The sequence below is a fragment of the Cervus canadensis genome, chromosome 24, assembly GCF_019320065.1.
Source record: "Cervus canadensis isolate Bull #8, Minnesota chromosome 24, ASM1932006v1, whole genome shotgun sequence".
NCBI lineage: Eukaryota > Metazoa > Chordata > Mammalia > Artiodactyla > Cervidae > Cervus > Cervus canadensis.
Genome location: NC_057409.1, coordinates 31,570,097 through 31,594,435, shown reverse-complemented (window position 1 = coordinate 31,594,435; position 24,339 = coordinate 31,570,097). Strand labels below are relative to the sequence as shown.

Below are 24,339 nucleotides of genomic sequence, written 5' to 3'. Positions count from 1 at the left end.
CAAGGTCAGCCACTCCCTCCTTTTTAGAAACACTTTCTCTTCTCAGTTTGCATGTTACACATTATTTCTGGATGTTCTTTCTCTACTTCAAAAATACTGCAGTACCCCAGGATGTTCTCTTTAGATGGTTTCTCTGCTTTAGACACACTCATCTCCCTGAATAACCCCGTTCAGACTTATGGCTTGAGTGCCCATCTCTATGCCGATGATTTTCATGCTTTATTTTTTCAGTATGGACCTTTTCCTGAATTCCAGGTATATAGATCTATCAGCTTATCAACATTTCCTCTAGATGTCTCATAAGCAACTTGAACTTAATGTGCCTTAAACCCAGCTCTTAATATTCCCTCCTAAACTTGCCTTTGCCTCTCTAGTTTACACCTTCTTCAATAAATGATAATTCTATCAATTCAGCTGCACAGGTAAAAAACCTTGGATTCATTCTTGACTTTTTTTTCTTACATATTTCTCACTAATCTGGCAGTATGGCAGTCAAAGTAATACATCTAGAATCTGACCATGTCATACTGTCTCCACAGCTCACATTTATTCTGCTGTGCTAGTTTCTGACTTTCACTTTACCTCCCTGTAGTCTGTCCTCCAAGCTATCGGAGTGGTCCTTCAGGCTTGCTGTACCTGTGATTACAAAATGTTCTTAGGACATGGTTTTTGTTATGCCATTTTTTCAGTCCTGCTGGTCTCTGCTTGACTTTATTAAGTATGTGAGCTCTTCCTATGTTGTAAAGAACATGGCAGTTGTGAGCCCTAGACTGACTCACTTCCATTTAGTTTAGCAATCCCAGGCAAAGAAACGCTCTCTCCCAAAATTTAAATATTAATTCAAGGATGATTGACTCATTTTATTGGAGTCATGTGTCAACCTCTAAGCTAATCAAAGTGGTCATGAGAAACCTGGCCATCCTGGGTCATGTGCCACCTTAACTGCTGGGATAGAGCAGAGTCACAGTCATTGACAACCTCACAGAGATGACCTGGAATAGCAGCAAGAGGACCTCGGAAATTAGAAAAGGGAAAGAATTTAGATCAGACAGAAAATTTAGCTAGCTACCATAATTGAATACACTGTGTTTATTTCTTGACTTGATTTCTGCATCTTGGGGCAATAACCCTAGGGTTGCCGTGAGGTCCAAATATGGTTGCTTCATGAAATATGAAATTATATGCAATATTTTATACGTTAGCTATTATTAAACTGAGATTAGTCCATCAGTGGCTGATGAAATATAGATGGATACAGAGGACAACCCTTGATGACTTACTCAGTGGCATGAGTATAGACAAAAGTTAACCAAGGATTAACACCTTAAGAAGAGAGAGAGGGAGAAAACTCATCTTGAAAGTCAGGGTAAATAGGATTGTTAGTTACACATTACAGTGAGTGATGACTAGAGGTACATATTTCGGGAAGGATTATTTGAGGGAAAATGTTATCAAACAAGGCTGCAACCAAGGTGCTGGTCAGGGCTGGATTATTATCAACATACTCAACTGGGAAAGAGTCTGTTTTCAAACTTGGTTGTTTATTGGCAGCACTCAGTTCCTTGCAAGTTGTCAGACTGAGGGTCTCAGCTTCTTGCTGGCTGTCAGCGGAAGACCATCTCGGTTCCTTGTCAACTGTTGGCCAGAGACTGCCCACAATTTCCAGCCAAGCGGCCCCCCTAGCATGGTCTCTTACTTCATCAAAGCCACAAGGGAGAGAGGCTCCCAACAAGAAAAATATTACAACTGTGTGTAACTAATCACCTTCGCAAGAAATGGTTCCTGCCTACACTCAGTTAAGGGAATTGATCACTTAAGTAAAGGAAAACAGGAGGTGAGGATAATTAGGGGCCATCTTAGAGTATCTACTGTACTATGACAACCTATTTTTCTCTCCTTGGTCAGATTTGCAGAAAAAATAAGTTTTAAAAAAAACTTGCTTAACTTTCTATATTCAATAGATGACAGTACGTGTGTAAGTCATGTTGTAGTTGGAGTTCAGTTGCTCAGTCGTGTCCTACTCTTTGTGACCCCATGGACGGCAGCATGCCAGGCTTTGCTGTCCTTCACCATCTCTCGGAGCTTGCTCAAACTCATGCCCATCGAGTTGGTGATGCCATCCAACCATCTCATCCTCTGTCGTCCCCTTCTCCTCCCGCCTTCAATCTTTCTCAGCATCAGGGTCTTTTCAAATGAGTCAGTTCTTCGCATCAGGTGGCCAAAGGATTGGATCTTCAGCTTCAACATCAGTCCTTCCAACGAATATTCAGGACTGATCTCCTTCAGGATGGACTGGTTGGATCTCCTTGCAGTCCAAGGGAGTCTTCAAGAGTCTTCTCCAACACCACAGTTCAAAAGCATCAATTCTTCAGCACTCAGCCTTCTTTATGGTCCAACTCTCACATCATGGTACAGCTCCCCTATTCAGGGAGGGTTCTTGAAATGCTAGACAGGTAACACTTATAAAAAAAAGATGATCAACTCTCTCTTTAAATAAAGATAAATTATTTAACAGAATAAGCTATATGTTAATTTCATCATCCAGCATTTGGGACTTCCATAATGGGAGAGTACTTTTGAAGTTCAACTTGAGACGGAGACAGAAAAGTTCTTAAAGCAGTGAGAATAAAAGTGAGCATAAAAAAGAGCATTCCCTAGATTAGTTAATGTGTGTTTGTGCGTCTCACCAAAGAATCTGACAAGAAGGTTTCGGGTTTTTCTGGAATCGTATCTGAGGGTTTCCTTTGGTAAGACTTTCCATTTATTTCCTTCTTAATCTATAAAGTACATTGGTTGGGACATCTTGCTTACAGTATTTTAGCCCAATAATATTTAGTTAATAAATATCTTCATTTAGTACTGAACTTTTAGACAAAGACAGGGAAAACTTCTGTGATAGTAACTAAATATTTCTTTTGGCCTGGTTATTGGAAATTTTGAGGATTTTGGCCTATTATTCTACTGAATTGCCAAGAATGGTAGTTTAAGTAAGGGGGCTTTCCTTTTTTACTAGAGATTTCTCAATGAACTCCATGCAACAAGAATTGAAAATCTGTTCTGAGATATTGAAAGAGCCACTTTAGACATAACTTGTTCAGGGCATAGACCTTTTCATAGTGCTGGCTCCATTACACTGGGAGTTTTATTCCCATTTGAATAGAATAATAAAACATAAAGTGGAAATAGATATAATATGGGGAAATAAAAAATTATCTATTTCATTAAAAACAATAGTCAATATTTATAATAAATATAAAATGGAATAGAACCTTAAAAGATTGTTAATCACTACACTGTAAACCTGTAACTTATATAATATTGTACAACAATTATATAGTTCAGTTACAAACACAAAATCCCAGTAAGTATAAAGCAAAATCTTTTGTGCTCAAATAAATGTAAAGGATTAATAAATCTATGGTCCTGGGTTTCTTTGTGAAGAATTTTGGGGTGGGGGAGGTAGGATGGAAGATTAGAGTCTTCCTGAGGGTTTCTGGGGGGAAAGTGTAGTCAGGGACAGAGTCTTCTTGTTTGTGCCAGAGTCTGAACTTCAGAAGTCAAGGGAGCAGTAATTGAGGCCAATAAGGTTAGTAGTTCCCTTATCAAGTCAATAAACACATAAATACATCTCATTCTTAAATTATTAGTGAATTTACATATGAAAATGTCAACATGTTAAAGACTTCATTTTTATTTTTTTGGGGAGGGAGACTATGTCAGGATATAGTCTGTGGAGTCAAATTTACTTTTTTGTTATATGATTCTGAGCAAGATAATTACTTTTTTTTCCAAAGTTCAGTGCCCTCATCAATAAAAGGGGCCAATGAATTGAAAGTATGTTGGGAGAATTAAGTAAGAATATTGACCTAGTATTTCACACATAACAAATTCTGAGTAATTGATAGCTGGTGTTCTTATAACTACTTATGTGTCTTCACCTTAGTTTTTCCACTTGTGCAATGGGAGTGACTAAACATAACTCTATATTGGCAAAAGTATTTGCTTTTAAATATAATATTTATTTTACTGTCTTTGGGAAAATACCACATTAAGCAATACTACTAATAAAATAATGATATGTTCAATGCTTGGCATTTTGATGAACTGTGCTTTATGCAGAAACATTTAAGTGTAAAATGTTTTGGTCATCTGCACATTTTCCCCCAGCAGTTAACATTAAAGTATAATAGCTAGTCTTATAAAGCTAAATTGTGAAAAATACAGAGCAAAAATTATGAAAATATTTCTCAATTGAAATAGACATCATTGGTCCTTCAAAGATTTGTGGAACAACATACATTAGCACTGTGCTGGGTATGGTTGATACAATGAGGAGGGAATGACAGGTCACTACTCTTGAGGGCCCTGGAATGTAATGGGAAGAGAGAGACAGTAGAGAGATGCTTATAATGCAGAGGGAAGTGCTTCTGCAGAGGCCTGAGCAGCTTTTGTAATGAGGGTGGAACAATGCCTGAGGCTCTCTGGAAAGATTTCCTTAAGGAAAAGACCCATGAGAAAGGTGAAGAAGAGGAGTTTCTAGGTAAAAGCTAAGTGGGAATAGGTCTTTCAAGAAAAAAGAGTGGTGTGAGCAAAGTAGCACAAGTGTGAGAAAAGATCTGTCATCATAGGAAACAGCAAGAAATGCATTGAAGTCAAGCATAGACTGCATGAGGGAGAGATAGGTGGCTGTGGTGGGACTGGATTATGAAACACTCTGCAGATCAGTTAAGGAGTCTGCATTTCATTCCACAGAGTGTGGAAAACCAGGCTGGGTTTATAAACAGGGAGGGATAGGATTAACTGTCACAAATGATGCCAGAGGAAATAATATCATTCCCTTTTGTTGTTCTGTCCTTAATTCGTGTCCGACTCTTTGTGACCCCATAGACTGCAGCACACCAGGTTTCCCTGTCCTTCACCATCTCTCAGAGTTTGCTTAAACTCATGCCATTGAGTTGGTTTCCTTTTACCTTGTTATTACACTTGAAAACTTAATGAAGCAAGGAGGCTCCCAGGGGCCCCTGGGGGTAAGGAGATGCAAGCCTGAGGCACCTCCCTCACCCGCACCCAGGAGAGCATTTGCTGTTGTCAGGGAACTGTCATCTCCGAGGAAAAGAATGAATTGTTCAGGCAGAGAGTATATTTGGAAAAAATAGTTGTATGTATAATTTTCCCCAAAATTTTAGTATTATGAAAATCAGGTTTTATAGGTAAAGCAAAGATTGCTACCATCCTCAGAGGTAATTCAGGTGACTCATATGAAAAATCAGGTTCTGTACAGGTTATCCAGAGTGGAGACAGTCCTCTGAGAACTGGGAATTCTCAAAACATTTTCTCTACTGCAGAGAAGCCGAAAGGGATGTGGGTTGAAATAGTTTGTTAATGTATGTCCCTTACTTATATGTAGAAATGTGCTGTGAAACTCATACAGCACATCTTTACAGACAAAAAGGCAAGAAATAAATGTGCAGGAGTGTACAAAAGCAAAGCATTGGAATTCTGATTCCAAAGAAGGTACCCAAATCCTCCTATTCTAATGGATTCACTGTAATCTCTGTATTATGGAATGTATTATGGTCATCTTTCCTTTTTCTTCTTCATAAGTAAACTACCTCAGAGGAAACTTCACTGCATTTCATAAACAGAATAGAAATTCCTGGTTTCCATACCAACCATGCCAACTTCTCTTTGTCTCTCACTTATTTATATATTCATCCATTTAACCAACAAATATTTATCATGTATGTAGGTACTGATGGGAAAATCAGGAAGATCTAAGTAGATCTCCTGTCCTCATAGAGTTTCATGTCTAATGAGGGAGAGAAATACTACATAAACACTCAGAAGTGCAATCCCTGTCTTCCAGAGGCCAGTTTGAACTTGGCCTACTGAGAATGATTGGCTGGAGCCCCCAGATCCACATCCTGGGGCCAGAAGCTCCGCTCAGCACATATCCAGGCCCCTGTCACTCATGGTCTCCCCTCCTGCCAGGCTTCTCCTGTTCTGTGATGAAGCCTCCACTGTTCTGTGGTTCTTTCAAAGAAGATATTAACTCATCCCTTCCGCAATTTCCACTGGACACTCATTCACATAAAGTGTAAGTAGGACTGACTTTAACCAAGATTTGGGAGTAGGAGGATAGTCCACAGCACGGATGCACAGCAAATGAATGTGAAAACATACTTGGATATTCATGATTTTAGAAGTCCATTCAACCATCGAATTTCTCATTGGACTTTCATGTCTCTTCAATACTCAGCCTTCTATCACATCACTGGTTCCTCCTTTCTCTCCACTTCCTTTCCTCCTCCTGTGTTTCCCTTCCCACGACTGCTCAGAAGCAAGCAACCAACCACCCCAATAACAAACACAATGAACAGTAAACAAATCCCTTTATTCTTTCATGGAGCCTGACCATTTTTTTTTTTTTTTTTTTCTTATTTAGATTCCTAAAGACACTCATACTCTCAGAATTACACTTTCTACTCCAAAAGGCTTATCTGTGTATTATATGGAACAAGGATATTTTCTATCCTAAGAGAAATTCTGTTGCCATCTGTTAAGATATATGTATATACATAGTTTAGTTTATCAGGATATATTACTAATTAGGATGCATGCTCTAGCAGAAAGTTGTTTTTTGGTTGCTAAGTTGTGTCTGACTCTTTTAGACCCCATGGACTGCAGCATGCCAGGCTTCCCTGTCCTTCACTATCTCCCTGAATTGGCTCAAACTCATGTCCATTGAGTTGGTGATGCCATCCAACCATCTCATTCTTTGTCATCCCCTTCTCCTCCTGCCTTCAATCTTTCCCAGCATCAGGGTCTTTTCCAGTGAGTAAGTTCTTCGCATCAGGTAGCCAAAGTATTGGAGCTTCATCTTTTGCATCAGTCCTTTCAATGAATATTCAGGGTTGATTTCCTTTAGGATTGACTAGTTTGATCTCCTTGCAGTCCAAGGGACTCTCAAGAGTCTTCTCCAACACCACAGTTCAAAAGCATCAATTCTTCGGTGTTCAGCCTTCTTTTTGGTCCAACGTTCACATCTGTACATGACTAATGGAAAAACCATAGCTTTAACTATTCAGACCTTTGTCAGCAAAGTGATGTCTCTGCTTTTTAATACACTGTCTAGGTTTGTCATAGCTTTTCTTCCAAGGAGCAAGTGTCTTTTAACTTCATGACTGCAGTCACCATCTACAGTGATTTTGGAGTCCAGGAAAATGAAATCTGCCACTGTTTCATTTGCCCCCCTCACCCCCCGCCATCTATTTGCCATAAAGTGATGGAACCAGATGCCATGATCTTGGTTTTTTGAATGTTGAGTTTGAAGCCAGCTTTTTCCCTCTACTCTTTTACTTTCCTCAAGAGGCTCTTTAGTTCCTGTTAGCTTTCTGCCATTAGGGTGGTATTATCTGCATATTTGAATTATTGCTATGTCTCCTGGCAATCTTGATTACAGCTTGTGATTCAGCCAGTCTGGCATTTCACATGATATACTCTGCATAGAAATTAAATAAGCAGCGTGACAATATATAGCCTTGATGTACTTCTTTCCCAGTTTGGAACTAATCCATTGTTCCATGTCTGGCTCTAACTGTTGCTTCTTGACCTGCATATAGGTTTCTCGAGCAGCAGGTAAGGTGGTCTGGTAGTCTCATCTCTCTTTAACAATTTCCCACAGTTTGTTGTGATCCACACAGTCAAAGCCTTTAGCGTAGTCAAAAGAAAGTTAGGAAGTACAATAGAATACAGTTTTAGGACTGGGGAGTTAAACTGAAAAATTAGGGAAAGGAATTTCCCTGAGAAAGAATAGCATTTCTGAAGTGCATTAGCTAGGCACAAATTGTGGGGGAAGGGCACTTCAGCAGGGGGGCATACTAAAATACACATGAAGGTGTGGGGAGAGGAAGGAGTTTGGTGCACTGGACAAACCAGAGAGGGCAGTATGGCTACACCCTAAAGAGGAAGAGGAGAAAGAAAGTGATGAAGGTGGAGAAGTATGCAGTAGCTAGGTCCCATGTGACGCTGCCATCCGTATGACTCCAATTTGTAAGTTTCTGGCTCTTATCTAACAAATAAAATGACACCATGAATTATTTTTACTAAATTTTGACTTTATTGACTTTCAAAACAGAAACAGTTGCACTAAAGCTGACAATTCATACAGACAAACAGACAGACAGACAGACACACACACACACACACACCCCCTCCCCCACACACATTATATAGAGACCTTCCCCGAGGGCCATATAGTTTGGCATTGTTACAAGTCTATTCTATGGCCACATATATGATTCTGGGTCAGCTGGGTAATTAATTGAAAATTGTCTTCATATTCATTTTCCTTCCCTAGGAATGTTTCCTGCAGAAAGACCCAGAATATGAAGCTTTCTAGAACAGTTTTGAAAAATGTTGCCTGCCAGCAACTATTCTCTATTGTCTTTCAGGACTTGTATCCACCCAGCTGACACATCCATTTCCCCTGTAGAGCAAGTAGCTTCTTGCTCTGCCCTGTGCCTTACTATTGGTAAGGCGGTGCGGGAATACATTGTAGTTCTGTTTACCACCAGGGTAAACTGCCCTCCTATAACATTCTTGTAGAAAGGCATTTTGGGGGGTTCAGTAAAGTCTCCCTCTATTTACAGGTACTGAAAATAACATACACACACACTCTAGACATTTCACCCACTCCTTATTGCCAAGGTTAATTAATCTGGCCCTTGGCGCTTTAGACCTCATAACATTCGTGTATTTATGATGATATCCATTCTGTTATTTTCTGAAAATAAATTATTTTGTTTGCTTTCCCAGTTCTACCAAGCTACCTTACTTTTCTTCTCCACTCTTACTTTTCAACTACTCATAACCGTTCCTTTTAAGCTGCCATTTTATTGAAAGTAATAAATTAAGACATTCATCTTCAGTGGTTTCACCTTTGCATAAGAGTCAGCAACTTACACACTAGCATGCTCACAGTGTTAAGCAGACAGGAATTCAATTCAGTAGCAAAAACATTCACTGACCTTAGAAAGAAAACTTTCCATTTATAGTTACTGGCTAGTCTTATACAGTTGCAACTTTCCAATACAGTATAATACTTTAAGATTAAATATTTTGAGGAATTTGTATCTTCTGTGCCTCTTCCCCAAAATGAAGCCACTGGCCACTTGCTGAGACTGATTTTGCTGGAGGTACTGAGTCTACAGCTGGTCATCTTGAGAGTCAGTGCTTACGATGGATCCTTGGCTGCTGGTGTCGGCAGTTTCATAGCACTTTTGGTCTTTGGCAAAGTTGATGAAAACCTGATTTTTCAAGGGAAATGAAGCCATTAGCACTTGTAAACCAAAGGAAGAAATAAGGGGTGTGCATTTGTGTGGTGTGTGCAGAATGGGAGAGCAAATAAAAAGAAAACTAGATTTCACAGTGCTAAGTTGCTTCGGTTGTGTCCAACTCTTTGTGACTCCATGGACTATAGCCCACAAGGCTCCTCTGTTCATGGAGTTTTTCCAAACAAGAATACTGGAGAGAGTTGCCATTTCCTCCTCCAGGGGGGTTCTTCTGATCCAGGGATCAAACTGGTGGTGTCTCTTACAACTCCTGCACTGGCAGGCAGGTTCTTGACCACTAGTGCCACCTGCGAAGCCCCAGATTTCATAGGGGCACACCCAAATATATACACAAACTCTCATTAGGAATCCTTCCTCTAGGTGTTGAAATTTAACTGGAGTTTGAAAATAGTACCTTTGACTACATTTATAATCATAATAAATGATAAAATCTAAAACTATAATTGAACACCTATAGCCATATACTTGTGTCTATTTGATCTGTATCAATATCTTTCAAGTATAAATAAGGAGCCCAATCCAAGCTCCTATCACACATTTCTACGATGACGTTGAGAGAAATTTCACTAGTTTTAAGAATTAATAATCTGAAATAAAATTTGTATGCAAATATCACATTATGTTCCTTATGCTTACTATTTAACAGGCAGACCTTTACGACTTTGTTTAAAATCATCAATTCTATTAGTCATAGATTCATCCAGAAAATTTTGAGAGACATGATACTGGTAACTGCTTACAAGTTCAAGGATAAATCTGTGTTGGCAAAGCCATAATTGCCTTAACTCTCCATAAATAAAACTCTCTGTAAGATGCAGCAAGATTTGGAGGCCACTTTAGCCTCCCTTTCAGGCCCTCTCCAGTGACAGGTACAATCAGATGCTCTATATGTCAGATTGGTTGAACTGTATAAAACTAAAACAGTGCAAAGGTAAAGGAGGATGCTCCATGAAGCCTCCACTTACTGTATATAAATGTAACTAAGACAGATGATTTGAATGAAAGAAAAGAATCCTGCATTTACCATTTTGGTTGCCTTAATCTAGCAGATCTAAAGCTTTGGCACCAAAATCTCACTAGATAACCCCATCCTCCCCCAATCTAGAAAGCAAATCAATAGAAATGTTATTTAAGAAACATTCCAAGGAGAAAGGAAGGAAAGTGTTAACAGTTATTTGTTTTATAGATGAAAATAATTGTTGCTTTACATATACAGACAACTTATGGGTACAGATGTCTTAGAGAAGGAAAAAAATTTTTTTCTCCATTAAAATTAGTTAACTCTTCACATTTTTTAATAACATCCCAAAATGCACTTAAAAATAAATTAACCTAAATTTTTCAGGTGCAAGATTAGATATTGCTTCAATTAAAAATAAATTGAAGGTCATTAAAAAGAAATAATTATGTATAATTAAATTTAAAAAATAAATAAATAATCAGAATGTATTAATGTGACATTGTGTACATGGACCTTGGTATCCAGCCTACCTCTTCCAGAGTGGTCTGACTCACTAAGAAATTTGTGATATTTAAAGCAGTCTTGTTGGCCTCCAGAAGATCAAAAATGTTTGCTACTCCTCCTGCAGTGACTGGCACATGATATTCTAACATGCTGAGATGCTGATCCTGTGGGAACCAAAGGGGGGGGGTGGAATTTATTTATCAATGTCAGGTAATACTGAGTAGACTAGACAAAACTTGACCAAGAGCTAAGAAACACACTGAAATTCATTCCTCTGGAAGTGATCAGTTCAGTTCAGTCACTCAGTCGTGTTCGACTCTTTGTGACCACATGGACCTCAGCACGCCAGGCCTCCCTGTCCATCACCAACTCCCAGAGTTTACCCAATCATGTCCAGTGAGTCGGTGATGCCATCTAACCATCTCATTTTCTGTCATCCCCTTCTCCTCCTGCCCTCAATCATTCCCAGCATCAGGGTCTTTTCAAATGAGTCAGCTCTTCACATCAGGTGGCCAAAATATTGGAGTTTCAGCTTCATCATCAGTCCTTCCAATGAACACCCAGGACTGATCTCCTTTAGGATGGACTAGTTTGATCTCCTTGCAGTCCAAGGGACTCTCAAGAGCCTTCTTCAACACCACAGTTCAAAAGCATCAATTCTTTTGCTCTCAGCTTTCTTTAGAGTCCAATGTTACATCCATATATGACTACTGGAAAAACCATAGCCTTGGCTAGACGGCCCTTTGTTGGCAAAGTAATGTCTCTGCTTTTTAATATGCTATCTAGGTTGGTTATAACTTTCCTTCCGAGGAGTAAGTGTGTTTTAATTTCATGGCTGCAGTAACCATCTGCAGTGGTTTTGGAGCCCCCCAAAATAAAGTTTGCCACTGTTTCCACATCTATTTGCCATGAAGTGATGGGACCGAATGCCATGATCTTAGTTTTCTGAATGTTGAGCTTTAACCCAACTATTTCACTCTTCTCTTTCACTTTCATCAAGAGGCTCTTTAATTCATTGCTTTCTGCCATAAGGGTGGTGTCATCTGCATATTTGAGGTTATTGATATTTCTCCTGGCAATCTTGATTCCAGCTTGTGCTTCATCCAGTCTGACATTTTGCACGATGTACTCTGCATATAAGTTAAATAAGCAGGGTGAGAGTATACAGCTTTGACATACTTCTTTCCCAATTTGGAACCAGTCTGTTGTTCCATGTCCAGTTCTAACTGTTGCTTCTTGACATGCATACAGATTTCTCAGGAGACAGGTCAGGTGGTCTGGTATTCCCATCTCTTTAAGAATTTAAGAGTTTGTTGTGATCCACACAAAGGCTTTGGCGTAGTCAATAAAGCAAAAGTAGATGTTTTTCTGGAACACTTTTGCTTTTTTGATGATGTAGCAGATGTTGGCAATTTGATCTCTGGTTCCTCTGCCTTTTCTAAATCCAGCTTGAACATCTGGAAGTTCATGGTTCATGTACTGTTGAAGCATGGCTTGGAGAATTTTGAGCATTATTTTGCTAGCATGTGAGATGAGTACAATTGTCCATTAGTTTGAGCATTCTTTGGCATTGTCTTTCTTTGAAATTGGAATGAAATCTGATCTTTTCCAGTCCTGTGACTACTGCTGAGTATTCTAGATTCGCTGGCATATTGAGTGCAGCACTTTCACAGCATCATCTTTTAGGATTTGAAATAGCTCAACTGGAAAAATAATGTGTATGCTTGGAAACTAACGGCTTTTGAAGACAGATAAGTTTTGTGAATGTCTGAGAGAAAACAAATTAAAAAGCTAATAAAAATTTCAAAACATTCTACATTCATGTGTACCTAGAAAGTGACTATAATGTTGCCTAGAAAAAATATTGTGGAATGATATTGCTAATGTCAGATTACAATAAGTTCACATAAGCTTTTTCAGAGATAACTTTTAGAAATGTCTTTTTTTTTTTTAATACTAGAATTGTTCTAAAAGGCGAAGGATTAGTTGTTCAATTTATATTGGCTAAAGTTGGAAGATTTCAAAAGCATTGTCTAGGAGAAATCTCATTCAAATAATGCCACATTCTTTCTTAACTCTAAAAATCCTTTCAATTTATTTAGTCCATAGTATTACCATCAACTTAGTACTCTATTCTTATTTCCTTGGAGTATCTTTAACATTTTGCTTTTCTGAATATTTTATCAGTTATCATGTCCCATTTATTTTCCTTTATTTTTCCATTTATTTTTACTCTCAAATGTAACCATTCCTCTCTATGTGCACCATCAATATTATTAACTTGATGCTTATCATTCCATATCTGAGTTATTGCAAGAGCCTCTTCAGAAGCCTAGAAACCATATACACTCATATGTTCCAGCACAAAGTAGCTAGAATAATCTTTCCTAAATACTAGTTTGGTTAGGATGTTTTTTTACTCCATAATCAACCCCTGTAACCCTTGTGGGTCAGATCAAGATTATTACTGGAAACTCCTCTTCTCACACCTTTGCTTACTGTCTAGTCCCTCCCATGGATTTGTGTTTACATCACACCTGTCACTGCAGTCAGGCCATCTTACTTATTTTTACTTTCAAATTATTGTTTTGCTATCTCCCTTTTAGAGATCTGGAAACCATCATGTACTTGTAAAGAATGGTCTACATAGGAAGACATCAAACTTTGATCATCACTGCACTTGTCTTGTAAGCTCTGTCCCATGAGGAACAGACCAGGACAAATACAATCTCAAGTTCACTGAAAGAAAAACACTATGACCAATTGGATTTGTGCAAAAATAAGGCATTCTTTCATTTTAAATTTGATTTTAATTTAGATCATAGAAAATGGTCTTTGATAAGAATCGTAAAAGCTATTTCTTCCTGGAGAACTTAGTTTAGGTTTCAGAGGTTGAGGCAAAAGTATTTTGTAGAAGTAAAAGAATTGTTTTTAAAAATGCTCTCTATTTTGCTTTCCAGAATCACTTTATGTTAATATGGTGCCTGACAGTTCATGAAGCATCTTTGTGGACATTTTATCATTTCGTTCTCACACCAGTCTTGTGAAGAAGATGTCAACAGTATTTATAAAATATGAATATGAGGCTTAGAGACTTTAAATCTCTTGCTGGAATCACACAGGTAGAGCTGGATCTCAGTCCAAGTCTTATAATTTCTTTTCATCATTCCACAACTGATTTTCGTTTTAAAATAATTATTTGCTATAATCATCTTGTACAAATTACCTGCACATCAAAGATGATATAATGATAACTTTTTTGCCAAGTGCATTTAAATGTGTATTATGTGAGATTTATGTGTATACATTTGTGTGTGCCCATTCTGTTAATACATATATGTAAGATGAAATTAATTGAGTGATATTTCAGGTAGTATGTGATTGGAGCACTTGATTTCCAAGCAGTTCTCCTCAAAACTTTGTGGGCTTATTTTTCAAATGAGGAAAGCAAAGGAGATAATCTCTTCTAGCTGTGACATACAGACAGGAACTCTGTAATTTTTTTTTTTTTCCTAAGAAGAAAAGCCCTCCGTCATATGTATTTGTCATCCCTCACTTCTCTAACATATATAACCAATAAACTACTTAAGTATACAATCCAACCTGAAAACTAATACAATATGGTCATAAAGCCTTTGTGAGGAAGAAATAATGGTATGTAAAAGGATTATGACACTCTTAAGCAGCTACAAAAATATATAACTTAATTTGAAGATTCTATTTGTTCATACTAAGTATGCTTCAGAATATCTTAACCATCTTGAACTAATAAATATATTAAGATGAATAATAAAGATATGGTCAACTTGAAAACAACAAACATCCACTACCCTATTACAACTATCAAAACCAGTCAGTCTCTTACTTACTTTTAAGTATGTTTTTGGAAAGTGCAGTTGCATGAACCTTGTGAGGGCCTCCATGCTCACTCTGGCATTCTTCACGTGAACCTTAACAGTAAATCCTCGCCCAAACCTAGAAAGAAGTGCAAAACATATGAGTTATGTTTTGCTGAAATAGCTCTTCTGGAATTCTAAATAATGACACAGGACCCAAGCTGACCATTACAGGCCCTTTTCCTACACAAAGACTATCACTTTGCAATAAAAAGTTCAGGGCATGTTGCAAACTGGAAATAGTGCACTGCCATGACTTTTTATTTCTACCAGTATATAAAGTCAGATCCTTTGGACAAAAGCTGCATTAGAAATAAAATATGAAGTCTTGGCTTTCTTTGGCATCCATGAACTGGTGTGTCTTCTGTCCTTCAGTTGTGTCTGACCCTTTGTGACCCCATGGACTGTATGTAGGCCATCAGGCTTCTCTGTCCATAGAACTCTCCAGGCAAGAATACTAGAGTGGGTAGCCATTCTGTTCTTCAGGGGATCCTCCCAACCCAGGGATCGAACCTGGCTCTTCTACACTGCAGGCAGATTCTCTACCATCTAAGCCACCAGGAATTGATGTCAATTTTGGGGCTAAATACTTTATAATTTAAATCAAAGAAGGTCTTGAGAGCCAAATTATTGAAGATTTGGTATCAACTGTAGAGATTAAAATCATTGGAGTTTTAAAAATAAATAATAAACCAATATAACTGCTAACTTTTATACTTTATACTTTTGCATCAAAAGTAGTGTTTGTAAACAAGTCGCGGCAGACTCTCTGAGAATAACATGTAAGTTCTTTTTCATCCTTTTTTCATATCTTGATCAACTTTGTTTTGTAAGAAAGTCAAGCTGTTGTACAGATAAAGATATAAAGGAAAGTCATGGTGTTTGAAGATTAACATGCATATGTACTCTGGCAAATATATTAATTTAATTTTAATTTGATAGCATGATATTCATGTACACATCCCCAATGTATTTTGGTTAAAAGATTTTAAATGTAGTAAAAATGTTAAATAGCTTACTGAAAGCCTATGCAAATGACAAATAAACATACTAGACAAAAATCACTGCCTTCATGTACTTGTCAAGATCTAATTTGTTACAGAGTTAACTCTTGAAACTACTTCCTGAGAGTATTTTGGTTGGGGAATAATAATCATATCATTATTATATTATCATTATTATTAGCTTTTAGGCCTTCTAGGTTTGGGCGTTATTAATTAAAAAACATTCAATCCTCAGTACTGTTATTTAACTTCAAAGTGAATCAATGGTTAGCTTCTCCATTCCAGTTTTACTACGCATTGTAGGATAGGCTGCTGAGATAATCTTTGAAGGCAAGTATAGCACTGGTAGATCGATTACTCTACAGCGTGTGTTAAACAATGCATTTGTTCTTTACCTGCTCTTAATGTGCTGCAGTGATCCAATACATTGAAACCTTCCATTCACCATAATGGCCAACCTTGTACAGAGAGCCTCACATTCTTCCATGCTGAAAGGCAGAATCATGTCAGCATTCTGGGCACAGAAAATTGGCTTAAGTTCATAAGCATAAGTTTAACTCTTTTCTTTATGGCACCTTAGAAATACTGTTTGAATATTTGAGTCCCTTAAACTGTCTTTTCCTTTGAAGAACAAAAAAATCTTTTAACATATAACGTAAATGTCTTTGCATAGGGTTTATTACTGTTTCTTTTCAAACTTGAGGCCATCTTGCTCACCTGGATTGCTGCTCTATCAAACAGTATTTCTTTCAAGCTCTTTCAAGCTGTGAATTAAGACCTACATTTCGTACGAAATATTTCCAAAACAATACTAAGTTGTTTTCATCATGCCTTATACTCAATATTTAGATGACTTTTTTTAGTTTTTTTTTGGTCACACCCTACAGCATGCAAGATCTTAGTTCCCTGACCAGAGAGCAAACCTGTGCCCCCTGCAATGGAAGCACAGAGTCTTAACCACTGGGCCACCAGCGAAGTCCCTCAGTTAGCTTTTATGTTTTTGTATTTATAACCAGTTAACCTGTACTTGATTATATAATTCTGACTTCATGGACTATGATACTAGAGGAGATCTTAGGTATCATCTTGAGATCTTAGGTCCACTTAAACACAAAAGTTAATGGAAAATCAGAGGAATGATTGAGTTAAGAGGGTCAAAAGTTATGAAAATTTTATTTTTTAATAGATTGCTAGGCCCTGTCCAACCGCAACAGCTGGGATCTCACCAGGAAATCCTCTTGACTTGCTCTTTTGACTATGAACATAAAATACTTTAATCCAATTGTGGAATTCACTCTCAGTATATGTTACACAGGATTATGTCCACTCATCTGTCATCTGACTCTAAAGTTCCACACCCAATTTACCTATGAGAAGTGAGGATGACGGAACATTTATTCTGGACTTCTTCTGAAATGATCTTCCAGAGGTGCCGTTTTGACTTAGGATCCATTCCAGAGCTTGGTTCATCCTTAATAGAAAGTTACAAGAAGAATTTGTCAAATTAATTAAATTTTGATGAGGTTCTTTACATGAATCATTGCATCTCACTTGCCTAGAACAGAAATCACTTTTCGAGGTCCTGTGACTAACTTGTTTTATACTTAATGGGCTTCTTTCTGCTGCTGTCAAAAAGCTCAAAATTAATCATTTTAAATTGTCAATCTGTTTTAAAAAGTGCCTCAGTGAAGTTGACACTCTGTTACTTTACACATGTCTCTTATATTTCTTGGAAAAAAATCTGCTTCAATTACTGACAAAGCCAGAGTTTTGATATTTAATACTATATCATCACATATATATCTGAAGCTACATCAACAAGATTGCTGCCTTGGTCCTGATGGTAGAATTGTGCCTATGAGTGATAGATAATATGCCATGTGAAGCACAGAGAATGCAATTTTTTTGTTAATATGATTGAGGTGTATTTTCAGTTTTATGTTATTAATTGAAATTTAATACTCCTGGGGGAAATAAAAGCAAGATTTGCAGAAAATGCCAAATAGAAAGATATAAATTACATTTTAAAATAAATGACATTTTGAAAAATTATTCAGGCATAAACTTAGAAATGCAGCAATGGAGAAGCTAAACAAGCAATAATAGATCTTGACAGATGATTAAAAAAATCAAACTGTAGGTCAAGATTAAGTAAAAATTAAAAATATATGTCTGAAATGGAAAGTATGCAGATAGGATCAACAGAGGTTTATTTTTATAGCAAGGGGTTAATTTGAAATTAAGAGAAAGAAATGAGTATTAGCTTGGGGAAACAGTAAAGATTATATTGTTACTGTTCCTATTTTTGAAGACAATGGCATATATAGTAAATATATATAAAAAATATATAGTATCTTTCTCTCATGGCCTGATTTCAATTCAGCTCATTAACGCATAATATTTGCATAGAGCTTTTTAGCATTTTAAAGCACTTTACATCTATTATCTCATAGGGGTGCCTAAGGATTGTTTTCTTCAATTTAAGGGACACTTATACAATAGAATTCCATTATAAGTGTCGATTGGCAGGAAGATAATGCATTATATGCTTCCGGTATTATAAAGAGAGGCCTTATGCATTACTCTAACTGGGCAGTTTAAATGATTTGATCTTCTATATTACTTAATCCCTGAAATAATGTGGTGATTTATAACTGGTGATTTTATTGCATAGTTAAGCCTCTTTTGAAGTTTTGGAAGTCCCTGAATGAAGGGGATCTTCCAGAATAAGGGCAGCTTATTTCTCTGAAATAAACACTTCACAAGGTTTGGCTTGGGGAACAGAATGCTATGTCACCCCTAGGGTAACTTATATTTCCAGGTGATCAATTTAATTTTTCAGACTTTAATCAAAATATTAACATGACATGTATTTCTTGCTTCCAAAAAATTCAGGTAAAATAGAATGGCATATTTTCAAGATTGCATCTCAAGCTAGGTAACTCATGTTTTTAAGCAACAAGGAGATAACATTTTAGCACAACACATTGTCCTAAATCGTATATTTCCTTTTTAGTAGAAGTTGGAAAATGTGTTAATTCACCTGACCAGTTACCAATACAACTGATTTCGTCAATAACTGGGAATCAAATTCTGTCATAGTTTTACATACTCATCTGAACATCCTGAATTTATTTCAGCTACTTCCTATTCCCACGTTTCCTCTGAAATTACCTGAGCCATAGCTTCAGACAAAAAATATTTTTGAGGGCATATTATTATGGCAACAAATTACCTGGTATAAATTTCCTTAATGAGACAGTATATGTGAAGTGCTTTACAAAATAACCAGCATAGTGATTCCCAATCCAGGAATCGAGTAGCAGTCTCCTGCATTGCAGGTGGATTCTTCACCAGCTGAGCTACCAGGGCAGCCCCTAATGAGACCTCAGTAAGTGCTTATTGCAATAATGATAATGAAATGTTATATACACAATTGAATATGTGATTCTAAATGGGCAGTAGCCTTTTTCATAATGATCCTCTTACCAGCAACAGAATGGAAGGTTTCCCTATCAAGGCCAGCGCAGTAGACAATTTTCTCTTTGTGCCGTAACTACACATAGCGGTAACTGTGTCCTTGTAGGGCAGCAGGTGAAGTCTCCCAAGGAGTTTCTGAACAGTCTGTGGGTGGAAAAAAGGACTTGTTGATTTTCCCTCACCAAAACCCTTAAAGCATTAAATGGGAAAAGAGCTACTTGTGAACAGAAAGTTTTATAATGGAGAAATACGTATTTTAGCTTTATTTTCAAAGGTTCACTTAAAGATGAATAGTTCATTTAGAGATAAATGCAATTCTGTGGAGGCTCATTCATAAACGGGATTTCTTGTCCCCCCAGTACATGTGCGTGTATGTGTGTATGTGTTTACAATGGTTCTTTCTGCTGTATTGACACAGGATTTACTTTTAAGCTTCAAAGAGCTAAAACAGAATCCATCCCTTTACAAGGCAGGTTTCTTATTGCTTGTCATCACTGTTTCATCTTTTTTCTTACTGTGGGGTGAGCTGTCACAAAGGCTTTAGGTCTATTTAAAAATGACCCAGGATCAAAACTGTAGTGTATTAACTTAGGAATCTTGGGTTCTTGTGGCTATTTAAGTAGTTAAATAGCTCTGGCAAATAGTGGAATCCTAGGAGGATTTAAGTAGTCCCCGAGGGTTGCAAAAATAGAGAAAACTGCCCAAAAGATTAGTCCTTCCATTAAAAAGGCAAATAATTGCAGTGAGGTACAAAAGCACATTTCAAAAACCAAATTGTAACCTATTCTATTTCACTTGGGCATTTTGTGCATGCTCAGTCGGACACTCAGTTGTGTCCAACTCTCTGATACCCTATGGACCCACCAGGCTCCTCTGCCCATGAGATTCTCCAGGAAAGAATACTGGAGTCGGTTGCCATTCTATCCTCTAGGGGATCTTCTCAACCCAGGGATCTAACCTACATCTTCTGTTTCTCCTGCACTGGTAGGCGGATTCTTTACCACAAGCCACTTGGGAAGCCCATTTTGTAGGTAGTTCCAAGTTTCAATGTTTATATGAACACTAAAAGATATATAAGCATTCACCAACCAAGGCTCAGTCCAGAGCCTAAGGCAAATCTCATTCTTTATTCTACAGTTTTTAAAAGATAATGGAATAAATACGGGCCAAGATGTTTCTAAAGCTGAGTTCATAGGTGCATTTATTATATATATATATATATTATATATATATATATATAATCAAGCTAATACTGCCTCCATTATCACTGTCAGGAGAAAATTGTCATAGTTTTCCAGATATCAACTTGGTCTTGAGGGTGGGTGGATGGGAAGCATAAACAAAAATGGTTTTCAAATAAACTAGTTCTTCACATTTATACTCACTTCTTTAATATCTTTTTCTGGAATTCCATGTATTCTAGCATAGAAATATAAATGTTCTTCTATGGTTACCAGGTCATCCAAAGCATCTTCCTGAGGACAGTAGCCAATTAATGAGCTGTGAGAGTTAACGTGAGCCAGAGACCTGAATAAAAAGCATCAAAAACATGAATGACTTTCTAAAGATGTTTCCCTCCTAGCCCTCAGACGCTGGGTATGTGTGCATGCTAAGTCACTGCAGTTGTGTCTGACTTCATGCGATCCTATGGACTGCAGCCTGCCAGACTCCTCTGTCCATGGGGTTTTCCAGGCAAGAATACTGGAGTGGCTTGCTGTGCTCTCCTCCAGGGTATCTTTACAACTCAGAGATCGAATCCACACCTCTTACGTCTACCTGCTTTGGCAGGTGGGTTCTTTACCACTAGCGCCACCTGGGAAGCCCCTCAGATGTTGAGAGGGTAGTTCTGTTTGGGTTGTGGCAATTGGTGAGTCGTAAAAAGATGTAAAATGATCCCACCATCATAGTCACACTGAAAAATTTAAAAATTTCCACTCATTTGAGTAGCTGGTTTTTTCCTAAGGATTTCATAATATAACCACAAAATAACATCAAAAGTTCACTTTAATTATTTTTCTCATTTAATTACGTTTTGTTTGGTAATTTGAAGCAATTGTTTTTCATACCCAGTCTTATTTCTGATCAGAATGTTTCCACTTGTAGGAATTATGTCTCCAGTCAGCATCTTGAAGATGGTGGTTTTTCCTGCTCCATTCACCCCAAGAAGTCCAAAGCACTGGTTTGAGGGAGAAAAAAAAAGATGTAAACTAATTCAAACCAAAGACACGTTTCTATTATATCTCTTTTCTTCCTTTCCTTTGGTGAAATAAATTATCAAGAAAAATAAATCACTGGATATTGCAGTGCTTTGTTGGCATTGGATAAAGCTTTCACTTTTATTTTTTTTAAATTTTTTTTATTAGTTGGAGGCTAATTATTTCACAACATTTCAGTGGGTTTTGTCATACATTGATATGAATCTGCCATAGATTTACACGTATTCCCCATCCCGATCCCCCCTCCCACCTCCCTCTCCACCCGATTCCTCTGGGTCTTCCCAGTGCACCAGGCCCGAGCACTTGTCTCATGCATCCCACCTGGGCTGGTGATCTGTTTCACCTTAGATAGTATACATGCTGTTCTTTTGAAATATCCCACCCTCACCTTCTCCCACAGAGTTCAAAAGTCTATTCTGTATTTCTGTGTCTCTTTTTCTGTTTTGCATATAGGGTTATCATTGCCATCTTTCTAAATTCCATATATATGTGTTAGTATGCTGTAATGTTCTTTATCTTTCTGGCTTACTTCACTCTGTATAAGGGGCTCCAGTTTCATCCATCTCATTAGGACTGATTCAAATGAATTCTTTTTAACAGCTGAGTAATATTCCATGGTGTATATGTACCACAGCTTCCTAAGCTTTCACTTTTAAAACAAATGGGTGCTTAAGTATCTTTTTCTCCTTTAACCATCTGAATATTTGTGTATATACCTAGGACTTGTTTTACATATTATACTCTAGCATGCCTCTGTGTGACATGATAGAATATCCAATAAGGCAGATGTGCTAACCTGACAAAGTAACTGCATTTACAAATTTAAAATTATTCACACAAAATCACAACTTTACTAAATAAGTAACTGAAGAAATAATCTCTTTATCCGATTGAATAAATTTGATGCGTTTAGTTTGCAGCCCGCCTCGGCAAAAACGGAAATACCCACATTCTCTTTCTGCTTTCAAAGCTGTCTTACTATTGCTTCTATGAAAACAGCAATAATATGAATATGAATGCAATTCTAGGACCTCAGTTCTGACAACTGACTTCTATATGCTGTCTTTTGAAGAGGCCTAAAAACTAAGAGTTGAAAAGAGCTCCCTGAACAGACTTCTTGACTGAAAGTCCATTCAAGAAGGATACTAACTTGGGAAGGGGATCAGGATACGGTGAGTCCTCCCTGCCAAGAGGGGAAGGTTACAGGATAAGTATCACATAGACACATGTAAATTATATATATATATAGAATTCATCAAAATATTCAAAGACTGACTTCATATTTCCAGAAAAAAATTAAGGAAAGACAAAATTTTTGTCACTTACCATGTCAACATAAAGGATGCATGCATGCCTGCATGCTCAGTCATATCCAACTCTTTTGCAACCCCCATGGACTGCAGCCTGCCAGGCTCCTCTGTCCATGGAATTTTCCAGGCAAGAATACTGGAGTGGGTTGCCATTTCCTCCTCCATATAAAGGATTGTTAGAAACAAAACATTGTTCCTTACCTCCCCAGCAGGTATCCCAATGCTGATGTTGTTTACAGCTATAATCTTTTTGTGGATAAGTTGGTAAGTCTTTGTGAGACGATGGAGTTGGACCAGGTCATAATCATTTGCACCTTTCTCAACTCTAAATCTTTCAGCCTGCACATCTTCATCTTCATCTATTGTCTCAATAACAGATGAAGAGCTAAATTTTCTAAAGAAGAGCCTAAAAAATGAACCCGATGATTTGGCATCAATAATTTTGAAATGACACCACTCGGTTTTGACATCATTTTAAAAGTTCTCACTTCACAAAAGTGAAGTTTTAAATTTTGTTTTAAAAGTTTGTTTTAAATTTTTTATGCATTTTGCTAAATAACTTAAAAATTAGCACGGGTGTTCTTTATAATAACACTTGTTATCATATTTGAGAAACAGTTTTTGCTTTCAATGACTTAAATACTTACAGATTCCCTATTACAAGTCAGAATCTTAATTTCAGTAACCGGGAACTTTAGTTTGGGTTTGAAAGTTACTCCTAACAGAGAGACCAGAGTCATTAGTAGGACTCAACACTTAGAAGACCATGATCAATGATCATTGTTTTTTTTTAATTTGTCCTATTTATTCTTTGGTCATCAATAATACTAATGTAATTCTATAGTCTTTTTTTTTTTTTTTTTTTACTATGAATGTCTTGCCTAGGACCTAGCCAATATATTAAGGTTATCAGTCCTGAAAACTCTAAGAAATCTCAAACCCACTTCAGTATCTTGTCTACTGAATACCAAAAAAAACAAAACCAACAAGTCAATTTAGGTCTTCCTCCCAATGTCCCTGTTTCTTTTAATGACATCCCTAGAGATTCCAATTGTGATGTTTTCTTTGAATCTTCCCCATTCTAAAATCCACTAATGCAGTCAGCATCCTAATACTGGAAATACCTTAAAAACAGCCAGTTATTTATCATTTTCTGTTTCTGTTACCATCATAGGCTTTCATTTTCTTTCTCACTAGGTTTATCAGGGAACCTCAAACCACTCCATTGTCTCTGAATCTTTCCTTCTAGTCTGCACTACCTCCACAAAATCATAGCTCCTAAAGCACCATTTGATTGTTGGTCTCTGTTAAAAAACCTTCAATGTGCTACTATTAATATTTGTTTATTGAGTAAAGTCCAAGCTATCACTCTTTAACCAAGCAATCAGTATACTCCATAATTTTTCAACCCCATGCTTCAGCTCCTACTCTTTCATTATATTTAGTCTATGCTCTAATCAAATTTTATTACTTATTTCTCAAATATGCCCCCCCATTTTTCTATCTTTGTTTTTGTCTTTTCTTTTATTAATTTAAATCTTAATTTCCAATAAGTAATACATGCACTTCATTCATTAAAATTAAAATGGTACTAAAGAATATTTAGTGAAAAGTC

At 37.2% G+C, this 24,339-nt stretch overlaps 1 protein-coding gene across 1 annotated transcript in view; it reads right to left on the bottom strand.

The window, feature by feature from the left end:
* Nucleotides 1–8,134: 8,134 nt before the first annotated feature.
* ABCA12 (ATP binding cassette subfamily A member 12) overlaps nt 8,135–24,339 on the bottom strand; it is a 188,994-nt gene continuing 172,789 nt past the window's right edge. The window contains exons 45-53 of the mRNA XM_043445962.1: nt 22,926–23,130; nt 21,265–21,374; nt 20,584–20,725; nt 19,208–19,342; nt 17,086–17,189; nt 16,114–16,206; nt 14,688–14,793; nt 10,845–10,982; nt 8,135–9,308 (exon numbers count right to left, since the gene is read on the bottom strand). Of these exons, the coding sequence (XP_043301897.1) occupies nt 9,207–9,308; nt 10,845–10,982; nt 14,688–14,793; nt 16,114–16,206; nt 17,086–17,189; nt 19,208–19,342; nt 20,584–20,725; nt 21,265–21,374; nt 22,926–23,130 (1,135 nt within the window). The 3' untranslated portion in view covers nt 8,135–9,206. The remainder of the gene's footprint in view (nt 9,309–10,844; nt 10,983–14,687; nt 14,794–16,113; nt 16,207–17,085; nt 17,190–19,207; nt 19,343–20,583; nt 20,726–21,264; nt 21,375–22,925; nt 23,131–24,339) is intronic.